Here is a 14,895-nt window from a genome sequence, read left to right as displayed (position 1 = left end):
TCAAGAAGACAAAGAGAAAATCTGCATACCCCACCCAAGCTCTTAAGAGTCATTAGCCCCATCACCTGGGAAGCAGGATATGATAATGGGATTAAACCACAGATATCAAAGCCTAGAAAAACACTCAGAAATATCCTCAAAGTTCATGCCACAGGAACAGGAAACTACTCCAAGCAGGGCTGGGAGGGGGTATAAAAAGCCCTTCTACTCATGTGCTCGCTCTCTTTCTTCTCCTCTGCTGCTTCTTGCAAGGACCATCTGTCTTCTGCAATAAACTGTAACCTTCTTCCCAAAGCAGTCGCCATGTTTGCTTATTTATTCCCGGCTTGGATGAACCAGGATGAAGACTTACTTCTAACACTAGGTTTATAAACTATTTTATATAGTACCACCATCATCACCATTTTAGCCATTTTCTATCCACTGCAGGATGAAGACCTCTTCCGCATGTTTCCAACCAATAGGGCCCTGAGCTTTCCTTTGCCAGCTGGACCCGTAATATTTGCTGATGTCGTCGATCATTGTCTCTATTTTTCTACAAGTTTTATATGAACTCTTGGCCAAAAGCAATGATAGATGGCAGAGGTCAATATCCTTATGACAGCATGACAAGTTTGGCATATGGAAGGCTGTGGCTTGCAATGTAAGAGGAGCAAATAGTAAGGAGCATGAATTAGCACATATACGAAAAATAGATATCTTGTAAAAATATATCTTTTGTATTAAAAAAAAACTAAGACAAAGGGATAGAATGTAATAAAACTGAGTGAAGATGGTCTGATCTTGTGGAATTGATGAATATTCCTGGGAAGTGAAAGTGTAGATTTAATGATGAAAGAACTAACATCTATGTCAGAAAGTATGAACATGTATCATCTGGATTGTTGTGGATGCGTGTGAAAAGAGGAATCCACAGAATGGTGATAGTTGTATGTTATGTTCCAGTGAATCATAATAATGGAAGGTGAGTTTAGAGGAAAATTGTGCAACACTGAAAGAATGTGATCCAGAGGGAAATATTATTCTGCCTGATGACATGCTTTGAGGCAATACCTTGAGTGAGGAATTTGATTGGTCCAACCATGTGAAATTACTGAGGTAAGTCCTAGACCACAATTTTCACATGTGCTTAAATACATAGGTATATATTTATGTAATAGTCTCACCCTCTGAGATTTCTGTACATTCCTGTTCATGTACTAAGTAGCTGTATCACAGAAGTGATTTCATATTTCCTAAATGAGAAATTATCTCTTGCTACAATCAGCACCTAATAATTTGCATATTCAAGAACAATTGTACTGCCTCATCTGAACCCAAAACCCCATACATTTCATGGACAAAATATTGAAATGACCATTGCAGGAAATCAAATAGCAAATAAGATAACTATGTTTAATCTGGTCTTCAGTAAGATTTAGACTTTATGGGTTTGGGGTCTTATGAATCATTGCTTCCTTCTGTTTCATGGTATGGGGAAGAAACTACTTTCAAAGGAGACAGAAGATAGTACTACTGTATGTAATTTGGATTTCCAGGGGAGATATGGCAATCTGAAGGTGGCTGTGCAAAAATGTTGTTGACAATTGCAGCAAAGACCAAGGAATGGATGAATAGGCCAATTCCTTGGAACATCTCTAGATAAGGAGAGGATGGGAGATTACCCTCATATCTTCCTAACAGCTGCTTCTTACAAGGAGAACACAGGATAGCAATTTTCCTTTGGGATGAGTGCTATGAGATGAAGGGGTTAGCCGTCTTTCTCACAACCACGACAAAGACTTTTAAAGGATATTAAATTTGCAAGCCTCACTTTCTCACTTTCAGGAATTGGTCATTAACAATTTTTAAGCTATTACAACTTTCCGAATGACAAGTGGGAAAATGCTAATGAGTCTACCTTTAGACTCGAACAAAATTCTTTTTAATCATAACCTTAAGAATTTAATGTTGTAAGCTGCCCATAATCTCCTTGTGACAAGGCGGGTAACAAACAAATTTAGTAAATAATGTCATGGTTCCGATAGATGAAACTCTTCAAAGAACTTCGAGGCATTGTTTACCTTAAATAATAAACTTCCTTTTTACGACCCTTTAATCCCTTAATTCAGGTGATTCAGGGCAATTGGATGAAGCTGAGCTTTACTGACCGGAACCCTTCCTGACGCCATACCAGATATTTTTTTTTTTTTTGGTGCTCTAGGAGAAAAACATCTGCCGCTACCTAGGATTGAAATCTCAACCTTCCAAGTGGGAGGTGAGTGTCTTCGTCACTAGGCCACCACAAACAATAATTAATAATAATTTAAAGTATCTGAAATAAACAGATAAGCAGTTTCATCAGTTCAAAAACTGGACACTAGAGGGAACTAAAGAGGAAAGATTAACAAGCCTATAAAATTTTGCAAAATATAACAATAACAATACTGAATGAAACTTTTGAAGAATGGAATCAGAAAATAATAGCAATATCAATAATGTCAGTAATAATATTTATTTGTATGGATAGACTGTTTAAAGGATGTTATTAAAAAAAATGAAAGATGTAGAACAAATTTTATCTGACAAGATAGAAATGGTTTTGCAAGTGGATATACAATTGACAGGACAGGAGAATGGCTTATAAAAGGACGTTTCATTGGATCTACAAAGAAACTAGCTGAGGTTTTAAAATTTAAAAAAGGAAGTACAAATGACAAACCAAAGGTGTGATTTGGATAATTTTTTCTTATTGGATTTACAAAAGAGGCTTCTTAGAGCTTTGAAGAACTCTATGGAATGGGCCAAAGAAGAAATGAAGAGAAATTATAGAAATATTTTAAAGAATTAAAGATTAAGATTGTTGGAAATAAAAGGAAGTCAAAGGAAGTCAAACAAAATTGCACAACCTGTGGTAAGTATAAAGAGAAACTAATGAGAAAGTTACTGCAGTTTTTTGTACAAATGCATTATATCAGATTTTTCATCATAAAGAAATTGATGAGACTTAATTAGACCTTAACAACCATGCATGGGAAAACTTACTCAGACATAAATGCTGCATACACAATGAGAAAATAACGTACAGTGAATGTTGCAGAATTCCCACACTCTTTACGCACCCAACAAATCTACATCAGTTACTATTACTTTGCAATGTGATTAGATAACAAGACAAACACCTCTATCTCACTCCACAGATTGTGGCTGTCAGAAGACAAACTTGGTAATTTTAGGGTGTTAGATATTTGGTCTTGCTGTAGTTGCATCATTCTTTTTGTTGTTTAATGTCTACTACAGTATTCTAACATGTGGCCAACAGTGGCAACAAGAGGACTTTTGCTTGTTTCTGTATATCATCAAGCAATAACATTGAAGTTATTGTAGTAGTAATTGTTAGCACAGAGCAGCTTTTGAATGGCTTTGGCATGATCATCCTAACTCTATTTGCTCTCCTTGGTTTTTTGCAACTGGTGGATATTTTGTGGTACAGGTAGTCTTCAACTTATGACCACAGCTGAGGCCAGAATTTCCATTGCTAGGCAAGGCGGTTGTTAGATGAGTCACACCCAATTTTAGAACCTTGTTTGTCATGGCCCTTAAACGAATCAGTGAACCATTAAGCGAATCTGGCTTCCTCCATTGAGCTGGAGGAAGCTGGCTGGGAAGGTCGCTAATGGAGGTCACATGACCCTGAGATGCTGCGACTGTCATAAATACATGCTGATTGCCAAGCACCTGAATTTTGATCCTATGACCGTCGGGATGCTGTGACAGTCGTAAATGCAAAGAACATAAGTCACTTTTTTTCAGTGCCATTGTAAAAATTTGAATGCTCATGAAATGAATGGTTGTGAGTTGAGGATTACCTGTAGAGACAACACCAGGACAGATAGTATAATGATTGTTCTTAACCTAGATTGTCCTTAACCTAGAACTAAGGAGAAACTTCCTGACAGTTAGAACAATTAACCAATGGAACAACCTGCCTCCAGAAGCGGTGAATGCTCCAACACTGGAAGTTTTTAAGAAGAAACTGGACGGCCATTTGTCCGAAATGGTGTAGGGTTTCCTGCCTGAGCAGGGGGTTGGACTAGATGACCTCCAAGGTCCCTTCCAACTTTATCATTATCATCATCATCATCATCATCATCATCATTATTATTATTATTATTATAAAGCAAGGCCGGCACCATAGGGACAAGAGTAAAACTGCAGTCATCGAGATGTCCGAATTATGCTGTAAATGACTACTGCAATAAAGAAAGGCCTAGTAACAGCAATGAAGCACTTGCTCCAAATTCCTTTTAATAAATTGGTGAGTTTTCAGGAAAAAAGGAGAATCTCAAACTCAGTTTCGATCTGCTTTTTTGGCATCATCTTGTGGCAATCCTCTAAGCTTCCCACACCCACAGATAGCACTCCCTAACTGTGATAAGCTTGGGGAAACGTCTTCAATGAGATGCATAGCGTTGATGGAAGATGGTTAATGCTGCCCAGGGGCAAGGTCCTTCCCACCAGCTGCTTGGAAATAGATTTTCCCTAACCCACATAGCTATCAAGCTTTTAAAAAACATCAGTTGATGCCAAGGCACAGGTGCGGTTTTGGGGGAAGGTCATGAAGGACGAACTGCTCTTCCCAAATGCTGCAGTTCATTTGAAAAATTATTTCCTATGCTCCAAACAGACTCTTTAGAAATCTCTTATCAGTTTTAATGTAAGCTCTAAAAAACAATTGTAGTTGATGGATGTATACAAGAAAAACAAGTACAAAAGAATGAATCAAGTATGTGTCTATATGGATGTATGTGCACCAGCAAGAGAATGGGTTGAGTCTGTTAAGAGAGAACTCAGGCTTCCACTTGACTAATATTCAGGAAAACATACTAAGCTCTAACCACTGCAGGCATGCAGCTGACCTCTTTGCCCAGTGTCAAATTTGCCTTTGGGCTCATTATCAGTTTCCTATTATAATGAGAATATCACTTTCCTACTATAATGAGAATATCAGGAAACCCTAAAAATGAAAGGCACAATGTATGCACAAACTGGAGTGCATAACAAATGGAACTCTTCCTAAAAGGGTCTTCCAACTTTGAAACGAGGTTCCAACTCCAGATCCTCTTCTTCCTCCTTCAAGTCTTGATTGGGCACAATATAGTTATCTTCTATGAAACCATCATCATCCTCTGGATAGCACTCAGAAGCTCCACGTATTGGTTGGTTCCTCCCATACGTCATGTCCACGTCTCCTTCCTCAATATGGCTGCTTCCAATGGAACGAGAATCAGGCAACCGTTGATGGTGATAGCTGGCATGCTTTTTCTGGAGCAATTTGCATTTGGCAATCAATGCAATCAAGAGAGAGATGGTGATAGCCAAAAGCACAAACCCAGCAAAGTAGAGCCAGTTTTTCCCAGCTGTTTCAGTAGAAGGTGTGGTAATAGCTGCTGCAAAGAAAAGAAAGATTATAAGACACAAGAGCTATTAATGAACTGGAAGATCTGTGGCATCTGTAGCAAACTACAATTATGCCAAAATGATAATGTGTGCATTATCATGTAAATGCTACTGTTACATACTTGTGTTCTGATATGTGATGCAAGTATGTAAGATGTGGCATTTGCATCATGGTATTTGCCACCTTATGCCCCTATGGATGATCTGAGCAATACTTTATTTTAGTTGCATTTGCAAGCTTGCAAATCCTATGCAAACTTTTATATAGAAATGAATCCAATAGAATTCACAGAATGTACTACTGAATAAATATGAATAAGACTGCCTCAGCATTCTCCCCTTACAAGATGTGAACAGGAAATAAAAAGAAGAAACGTTCCATGAAAGACCTGGCTTCCTTTATTTAAGAAATAAAACACCATTTGTCTCCTCTGTTGCAATGGATGTCATTCTCTAGAAAATGAAATCCATTATTGTGGAGTGAGCTGAGCAGTGAAACTGCACATGCAGTTATATAGTTTATTGTCTGTTTAATTCTTCAATATAGCCTGAGATACAGGAATACACTGAGGTACAGACTGGAAAATGTGAAAAGCAGATGTGGTTGGGATTACATAACACACCAAAGCACATTTTCGTCCAACATTATGTAGAAGCCCAGCCTATGTTTTTAGTTTATAGTTCAGTGTGATGTTAAAAAAAACCATGGTTTGGAGCAAGAGTTGTACCACACCCAGATAGGCCAAAGCCAATTCAAAATATAATTATTTCATGGATAGAGTTGTGGGCTTTAGTAAAAATGACACTGAAATTCCTTGTGCTTTTTTTTTATATTTTAGAAGCATATATAATCTTGGCTTAAAATAATAGTAATTAAAAATGTATTAGAAGTAATTTCTCAAAGACAAACTCAAGAACAACAACAAAAGTCAAAAGTATATGGGTTAGGTCATTGATTAGGGCATCAACTATCAGATTCTTTTAAGATTGATTGGTATTTTCCTCCTTTGTTTTGTGTATGCATCCATGAGAGTGTGTGTTGTGTGGGTTTAGGGTTCATTGATTACCCCAATATAAAAAGTTGCTAAATATCATCTTTAGAAAAATAATATTAAATACAAAAAAAAAAAAAATCTGAGCAGGATGTTGTCTTTTTCCCCCCTTCAAAGTGACTATTTTGCAAAGACTTTTTTTCCCCTTCAAAGGGACCTTTGGGGGAAAGATGAGAAAAAGTGATATTTCTTATCATTATAGTTTCAGGACTTGTGTCAGTTTTATCAAAGTAGGAACTTCTTTACTGCCAAATGGCCCAGTTGGCCTGGATCAGCAAAGGATGCTGGCTTGTGATGACTAGGACTCCAATTCATCTCAATGAAAAGTTTTCTAGGGAACAATTTGTGATGGCTTTGGAACTAGAGGGGGAATGCCCCATGGAATAAAAACCGTACAATTATGTTGTTACTCTGAATCTACAAGGTTAGAGTCATATATTTTGCTTCACTTACTATCATTTTCTAATGGTAATGGCTTCTTCGTAGCCACAACATGAAGGAACTGAAGTTTTCTTCTGTGGCTCACAGTCTCATAATCTGAAGTTCTGATTTCTTCAGTCTGGAGTTCTATGTCTAAATGATAGACAATCTGTTTAAGAAATAGCTTCATTGTTTATTTCTGTTGCTCTACATCTTGATTTATGTTGGTTCTGATATTTGATTGATAAATACGTGCAAACATTCTTTTATGAAACTTAAAAAGGTAAGGAAAACATTTTCATTCCTAAAATTAAGCTGCTCAAATAATTTTTAAATGGCTTTGCAGATATGTTTGCAATCCAGTCCACTATTTAACTATTAGGGTATAATACATGAACATATTGACTGAGTTCATGTATTGCATTAAACTATCATTTATTTTTGCTTTAGGATGAAGTATAGCCTCATTTGCAGTAAGCTTTAAATCACAGTGATGTGAACTCTGCAATCGTTGATTATTCAATAAACCATCAGTGAAAATTTTGCCTTAATGTCTTGGGCCACTTGCAATTAAACAAAGTGAGAGTTGTTTGTGGGGCTTTTCCCCCATAAAACTGGAAAGATTCAAACATTTATAAGGTTGGTCTTGTGCTCTTTGTAAGATGTTACATTGCATGCATTCACACAATCATTATTTTTTCATGACTCAAAAATAAGTCCTGTGCACAACCAGGAAAGTCAGTTATGCAATAATATTATTTGCGTACTAACACAAAAGGTGATTCAACATAGCTTTTTTTTTTTTTACCCTGACAGAAGAACATATTGCTGAATGCCCTTCTCTCTGACAATCTTGGCCTCACCTTCTTTTTTTGGCACTGCTTTCTGGAAAGGAGTTAGGGAATCACTGCACACTGAAGGGTTCCCCTGAAGTTTGATATGGTGGATTCTTTGCACATTTAATTGCACAAGCTCATGTTCACAGGGCAGTTCATTGTTTTGCAGATCCAGATGGACAAGGATTCCAGAGGCAGGAAAAATGGAGAGGTCCAGAGATTGAAGTTTGTTGTTGTTCAGATGTAGAGAGTGAAGGCTTTTCAAACCTCTGAAGCTCATTCGGTGCACATAAGAAATGCCACAGTTGCTTAGATCCAAAAGGCGAAGAGCACCCAGGTTGCAGAACAGAGAGGAGGAAAGGGTAGGAATGCTGTTGCTGGAAAGGTTTAGGGAATGTAAGGAAGGAAAGCTTCTCAGAAAAGGTCCATGCTTGGGCATCGTCAGGGAATTGAAAGACAGATCTAGGATGGTAATGTGTCTGGGAAGAAAATTGGGAGGATGGAGAAGGCTCTTTCCACTGCAGGCAGCACGTCCCTACAAAAATATAGCCACGTGTGAAATATTAAAAAATTCAGTGGAATTAATGCTTCAAACTAACTTGGGATTTTTTCTTTCCATAAGAATCACTGAGTGACGTCACATAGAAAGGTAGATTTTGTTCCTTCCTTTTACATAAAACTAAAAACAGAATTTAAATTAAAATTTGGATTATTTGCCAGGAACCTTGATATTACCTCACAAGTGGGGGTTTTTTTTTAGAATGTTATTTGGGGTTTTTTGCCAAATGTTATAATGAAAAGTTAAATACTTTCAGTTTCTTAGTACAGTACTTACACACTGAGCGGGCAGCACTTATTTTGTAATACTTTTCCCATCCTTCAATTCTTTTTTTCTACCATGTCCCTGTGATATTTGCCTTCCTCTCACTTCCAATCTATACCTGACACAATCTTAGTCCTATTTATCCCTTCCGTGTACACAGTGTGTTTTCCTACCTTAAGTAAGTAGCTGCCCTCATTAGTTTTCAAGCGAGCACAATCAGACTCATTTCAGCATCCATTCTACTAATTCAAGGATAGGTAAATAGCACTTTAACTCAGCTCTGTGGAAAAATCCTTTGAAAACTGAAAGACATTGAAACTGATCAAAAATCCCACAATATTGTGAGCAAGTCCAGATTTGACTAATTAGTCCCAAATAAATACCCACGTTTGGCTAGTAGCAAGCAACCGAAACCAGAATCCACTATAGCTGTGATATGAAGATGTTTCTTGCACAGTTGTTAATAATGTAAAATTCATTCAGTAAAACTGAAAAATTATAAACAATTGAACCAAACTTGCCATTCCCTTGAATTGTGCAACATTTGGAAACAACTGGAAGCAATCACTGTATCCACTGAAAAGGATACTCTGCAAAAAAACCCAGCTCTTCTATTCCTCCCCCCCCCCAAGGAAAATGGAATGCAAGTCTGTCTCTTTAATGGAGTTTGTCAAAGGTGATATCTTGAGCTACCTGTATCTTTTACACTGAACTTGTATGTGTGTGTGTGTGTGGGGGAAATCTCTGTGTTAATTACACAGCATCCTTTAGCTCTCTTTGCTTTCACCATTCCTTGTTACACATGTTCATCCCAGATTGGAGCAGTAAGCTATTTCAAGGATGCCAGTGCTTGTTTAGGATCCAGTTCTCTTGAAAGAAGACTTGATGTACTAGTTATCAACCATCCGCTTGCGCACTCTTGAGAGGGAGAGCGGTTCAGGACATCTCTTCTGATGGCTAGATTTAAAGAAATCTAAGGAGCCGAGATTTGAGGAAGATAGAAATTTGTTCATATTGTCTTGATTACCATTTTTATTATGGTAATTATGTAAATTAGAAGTTTATCTACAAAACCAGTATTTAACCAAATACAGTCATCAGGCTTTCTCACGGTCTAAGATCCTCACATAGAGAACATTTAATTTAGTTTTCAACTTGTAGAAATCACTCCTTGCTTACCATTTTATCAATGTTACAAGGATGTCCAGATACCGCAGACCATGGCAAGAGGATGCTGGAGATCCAGAGATACCAAATCTTTTTCATTTTGCTTTAAAAAAACTGCAGGATAGAAAAAGAATGCAGTGCACATTTGGTGATACAACAACAATCCTATGGACCTGTCTTCACCTTAACAGTATAGTAATAAGTTGGTAATATAAGTAGGAAAAGTAAAGCATGATTATTTTCAGCCTCCCAAAAAACCTGTACACCTCTCTGGTTCCCCAATCATACATTCTGCAAATTCACAACTGCATTAAGCATGGTTTGTCCAGCATACCACACTGGCTTGATAGACACAATATCCCATCTTATTGAAGAGTCATGATGGCACAGTGATTAGAATTCAGTATTGCAAGCTAACTGACTGCTCACTGCCAGGAGATCAGTCTTGACCGGCTCAAGGTTGAATCAGCCTTCCATCCTTCCGAGATCAGTAAAATGAGGACCAAGATTATTGGGGGCAATATGCTGATTCTGTAAACCAGTTAGTGAGGGCTGTAAAGCACAGTGGAGCAGTATATAAGTGCCATTGTTGATATTATTTAGATGATTTAAATTATTTAGAAACCACAGTATCAGACTTCATAAAATAATACAAACCTCAGACAGACAGTACTACATGTAAATCCAGTTAAAAACTACGAGTACAACTTATATTTATAATACAAATAGTGTACATAGGCATATACCTACCGTCCACAGGATAGTGGTGGTGGTGATTGTAATATCTGATCTTGAGTGCTAATGTGATACCATGATCCAGTCCTGTTTGTTTAAAATTACAATTCAAGTTGGGATATCATACTGGAGTGATGTTGAAGGAGGCATTATCAAAAAAGTAAAACAGAAAATTCAGGCCAGAAAGAAAGATAAGCAAAAAAAATAAACAAATAAAAGCAAAATCTGAAATAACATTAGAATGCTGAACTATCCAGTAGGAAAAGGCCCAATTGTCTGACTTAAAAGAAGCAGAAGGGATTGGTAGAAGAAAAGTCAATTTCAATTTGGTTCAAAAGGAATCTCCTGCTGTTCAAGCCACATTGTGATCAGGAGTGGCAACTGCATGAAATTTTGCTGTATCTCATTGCTTTTGTGGATGGGAAACTTCTGTTTTAAATACATTGCTCTCAAAAGTGACAAACTATAAAAATAAATAACACAAACAGCTTCATACTTTCCATGTCAATTTCTTCCCTGGTGAAGAAAAGAGTAAGTTTTTTTTTTAGCCCATTCAGAACAAGTAGATTCATGCCTTAGACATGAAAGCCGGCTGGGTGACTTTGGGCCAGTCACACTCTCTCAGCCCAATTCACCTCACAGGGTTGTTATTGTGAGGAAAATAGAAGAGCAAGGAGAATTAAGTATGTTTGCTGTCTTGAGTTGATAAAAAAATAATAAAGGCAGGATAACAAATTTACAGAAGCCCTTCTGCCTCATCAGTTAATTCTTGTTTTATGCGATGACAGTATGTTTGAGAAGAATTGCAAGAAATGGAGTTATTGTTTATTATGATCATTGACCAACCAACATAAAACAAAAAAGCATACAGGGCAGACCAAAGAGCGATAAGATGACACATACTCTGACTTTAGTTCTCCAGCAGAATTTTACAGACTATGAAATATTTCAAACATTTAGGGGAAAAGATATTTCTGTCAGAGAATTAATCCTATAAATTAATCATTTAAGAAAAACGATCCTGTACGCCCCGAGAATTTTGTTATTAAAGAGGCTATAAGGCAAAAACTGCTTGGGGAATGCTGGGTAGCCTGGACAGCCTCAGCAACTTTAAGATTGTGGATTTCCCCAATGTGGAAGGGAAATCCTGGGAGCTGAAGTCCATACATCTTAAAGTCGCTGAGGTTGAGAAACACTGCTATAGAACGGTTATATAGAACTTTGCTACTGTGGCTTCTTCTAAAGTCCAATGATCTTCTTGAGGTCATTCTCACTCTATCTAGCAAATCTAGTCCTAATTCAAGAAGTTGATCTCTTGAGCTTCTGTAGGGTTGGCCTTGGCATATTGACAACAGACGTCTCTATTATAGGCAGTACAAGTTATTTGTATGCTACAAACCCTTGCCTTTTCTGGAAATTGAAATCCATAACCCCTGAAGGGCAACAGGTTGTCTCGTACTAATTGAATCTGATAATGTGAGCTTTAAGATTCAAACCACATGGTTCTTCCTAGGGTTATCTGCCTTTCCTGTCAAGCATTACTGCGTTTAGCACAAACTGAAACAATTCTTTCTTATTTCTGCTCAATGGTCTAAGGTAGTTGCAAGAAGAAAAAGAAAAAAAATGAAAAAAATGAAAAAAAAAAGAGTTGTGAAAAAAGCAGAAGCATTTGGCTAACTCAGGTTAAAAAAAAATCACAGTAAACTAGATTTTGAAGAGGCATTACTAGCTTTGCAAAATTACATTGACCTTCATGGGTCATCCAGATTTTCATGGACTGATATCCTTTGTCTTTATATAGCACTTGGCTCCAGGTTTCCTCAGATACAAGACACACAGACTTAAGAAGTTCCATGTTGCTTACCTTCTGCTTAAAAAAGGAGTCTGGTTTCCTGATTCTGAGCCACTCTGCCTCCAGTTTAAAGGAGAAGCAAATGTGTTGTTTCCTGTTGGAGAGGATTCTTCCATCCCCCCATGTTTACATGCACACCCGCACACCCTACCCCTGCCCCATTTAAAAAAAAAATGTGCATGGCCACTAGGTAGGGCGTTTCAATCTGAAATGTTTGTCCTGCTTGTATACTTTTCACTGTTCTCCAAATACACCCTGCAGGGAGAAAACTATTTACCTCAGAACTCATGCCAGGCTCTCCCTGGGTGTGCTCCTCTGCTTTCTCTCCGGTGCTCTTCCTTTCTGGGTCTGCGCATGAGGGGAGTGGCAGGTGCCTAAGAAAATGGAAGGTAAATGTGAAAAGGGTGAAAGGTAATGAAGCTGGTTACACATTAACTGGAAATCGGCTTCTCTGGTCTTTTTAGAATGATTGGACAAACATGGGTGACTCAAGTAGCACAGTTGGAGAAAGGTTTTGTACAGAATGCCCGTGCTTGTTTACACGAGCCTATGTATTAACTCTGGTTTCCTAATCTAAAAGATATGTTTGCGCATGCCTGAGGGATAACAGTTCGGTTATGGAGCTTTTTTTTTTTTTTTTGGTTTTTTTTTTGTGCAGGAGTCTAAAGCTCCAATTTTATTCCCAACATCTCCATGTACAGCCACAGGGGGAAAATACCTGTATGCATGCCCTTCCAATTGGATTACGATAGCATCCTTTAGGAGGAAAAAACTATTGTGGCATGAAGTTGGCTGCCCCACTGAAGATCCTTATCATGCCTCTCTACTGAGGTAATTATGTAAATCAGGGGTAGTCAACCTTGGCTCTTTTATGACTCGTGGACTTCAATTCCCAGAATTCCTGAGCCAGCTTAGCTGGCTCAGGAATTCTGGGAGTTGAAGTCCACGAGTCATAAAAGAGCCAAGGTTGACTATCCCTGATGTGAATGATGGAACAACCAGCTCCAATGATAATTTGCGGGGGGGGGGCTCATAGAGGAAATAGTCCCTTTCCTTTTTAGTTTTATCGTTGTTGTGACTATTACTTACTCCTGTTATTGTCCTGGGCGGCATGGTGGCTCATCATTTAAGATGCTGGGCTGGTTGGCTGAAAAGACGGCAGCCCAGATTTGAGACCCAAGTGCCACCCAAAGGGGTGAGCTTCCAACCTAAACCCTGCTCCTGCCAATCTAGCAGCTTGAAAGCATGCAGATGCGAGTAGATAAATAGATACCAGTAGAAAAATAACACTGCTCTATGACCTCATTCTGTAAAAATTCATTGTAAAAATCCAGGCACTGTGGTTAGTCTATTGTTCAGTATGTACAAGTAGTCCTCAACTTACAACCATTTGTTTAATGATCATTCGAAACTACAATGGCACTGAAGTAACTTATGACCCTAACCCCTACCCTCAACTCTCCTGTGGATATTTATGGTTAATTCAAACCCAAATTAGAAATAATAAAGTTTACTGTATTGTGAAAATAGGGACAGTGACTGGTTTGTATATCACTAAGGCCATGCTTCTGAAGCCATACCGATAGTACTGTCCTCCCTAGTGTTTCTTTTTGAAGTTAAACCACATTCCCACTCTCATTTTTTGATTTACTGTAACAATGCTTCAGCTGTAGGGCAGAGGTGTCCAACCTTGTTAAGACTTGTGGACTTCAACTCCCAGAATTCCCCAGCCAGCCACCTTTCTACAATCTTTTTCTAATACAGTACAATATCAGAAAATATCTTAATGGATGTAATGGATGAAGTCTTTGAGCAATTAGAAAATGATTTACAGTGGTTATATTCACTACTGACCACTAGAAGACACTATATGACCAATTTGATTCTTGTTGGGACTAGCCTCTCAATGGTCTGTGATGAATTTATTTAATTATTAAATGTATATCCAAAGTGATTCTGGATGGCTTACAATACAATAAAAATCTAAATATAAAAACAATTTAAAATTACATGAATTCTTTGTAATACAAAGTTATATACATGTACCCCAACTTTAGGGGGGAGGTCATGAGACTTCTAGTATGATATCCAGGCAAACTAACATCTATAGCTCTCTCAGATTGCAAACCAATCAGAAAGGAAGGTGTTATCATTCATAGCAATTGGACCTATTATGCCTTACAGTCTTTGGGCACATGTGGTTTCTTTAACACAAAAAAAGAAATTGAGGCATTATAAAATCAAACATCTTCCTATGGAGCAGGTCTGGTTTCCCAGTTATGGATGTCGAAGCAGGCATGTGAATTGGGTCTTGTTTCCTTTGTTAATCAGTGCTGCTGGGTTACACAGTGCCACTTGTTTAAAATGCCTGTTATGCCTTCTTCCCCATTCAAGGATTCAACTGATTTCTGCATTCAGCTGGACCCTTCTACCACTGTAAATACTGTAATGTCTCATATTGAGTTCATCTTCTCAACTTATATCTCAGAGCTGTTATAGGTCCTCCTTTTAATCACACTTATTTGGGGCTTTCCTCTTCAGAAAGATGAAAGAAAGAAAACTGATACACAC

General features: G+C 37.9%; 1 protein-coding gene across 2 annotated transcripts; it reads right to left on the bottom strand.

Moving 5' to 3' along the window:
- Positions 1–4,677: 4,677 nt before the first annotated feature.
- Positions 4,678–12,477, bottom strand: CUNH1orf210 (chromosome unknown C1orf210 homolog). 2 transcript variants are annotated; one of them, XM_015811372.1, is made up of 6 exons: positions 12,337–12,477; positions 10,488–10,598; positions 9,750–9,851; positions 7,775–8,282; positions 6,945–7,064; positions 4,678–5,429 (listed from the first exon to the last, which is right to left on the bottom strand). In XM_015811372.1, the coding sequence occupies exons 3-6, from the start codon at positions 9,834–9,836 to the stop codon at positions 5,056–5,058; spliced, it is 1,089 nt and encodes a 362-aa protein (XP_015666858.1). In that variant the 5' UTR covers positions 9,837–9,851; positions 10,488–10,598; positions 12,337–12,477; the 3' UTR covers positions 4,678–5,055. The 2 variants fall into 2 exon arrangements, with proteins under 2 accessions (XP_015666858.1, XP_015666859.1); XM_015811373.1 differs by lacking the exon at positions 10,488–10,598.
- Positions 12,478–14,895: the final 2,418 nt, after the last annotated feature.

Source organism: Protobothrops mucrosquamatus, unplaced genomic scaffold (assembly GCF_001527695.2).
Source record: "Protobothrops mucrosquamatus isolate PMUCROS unplaced genomic scaffold, P.Mucros_1.0 scaffold39, whole genome shotgun sequence".
Lineage (NCBI taxonomy): Eukaryota > Metazoa > Chordata > Lepidosauria > Squamata > Viperidae > Protobothrops > Protobothrops mucrosquamatus.
The sequence above is the reverse complement of the archived record's forward strand: the minus strand, read 5'-3'. Positions and strand labels throughout refer to the sequence as shown.

Bases quoted from the DNA above. Each gene is read 5' to 3' on its own strand.
- CUNH1orf210 (XM_015811372.1), bottom strand. From the start codon at position 9,836: ATGAAAAAGATTTGGTATCTCTGGATCTCCAGCATCCTCTTGCCATGG. The intron at 7,065-7,774 runs GTGAGGCCAAGA...TCTATCATTTAG, and splicing joins AGCAGTGCCAAAAAAAGAAG to ACATAGAACTCCAGACTGAA. The intron at 5,430-6,944 runs GTAAGTGAAGCA...TTTTCTTTGCAG, and splicing joins ATTACCATTAGAAAATGATA to CAGCTATTACCACACCTTCT.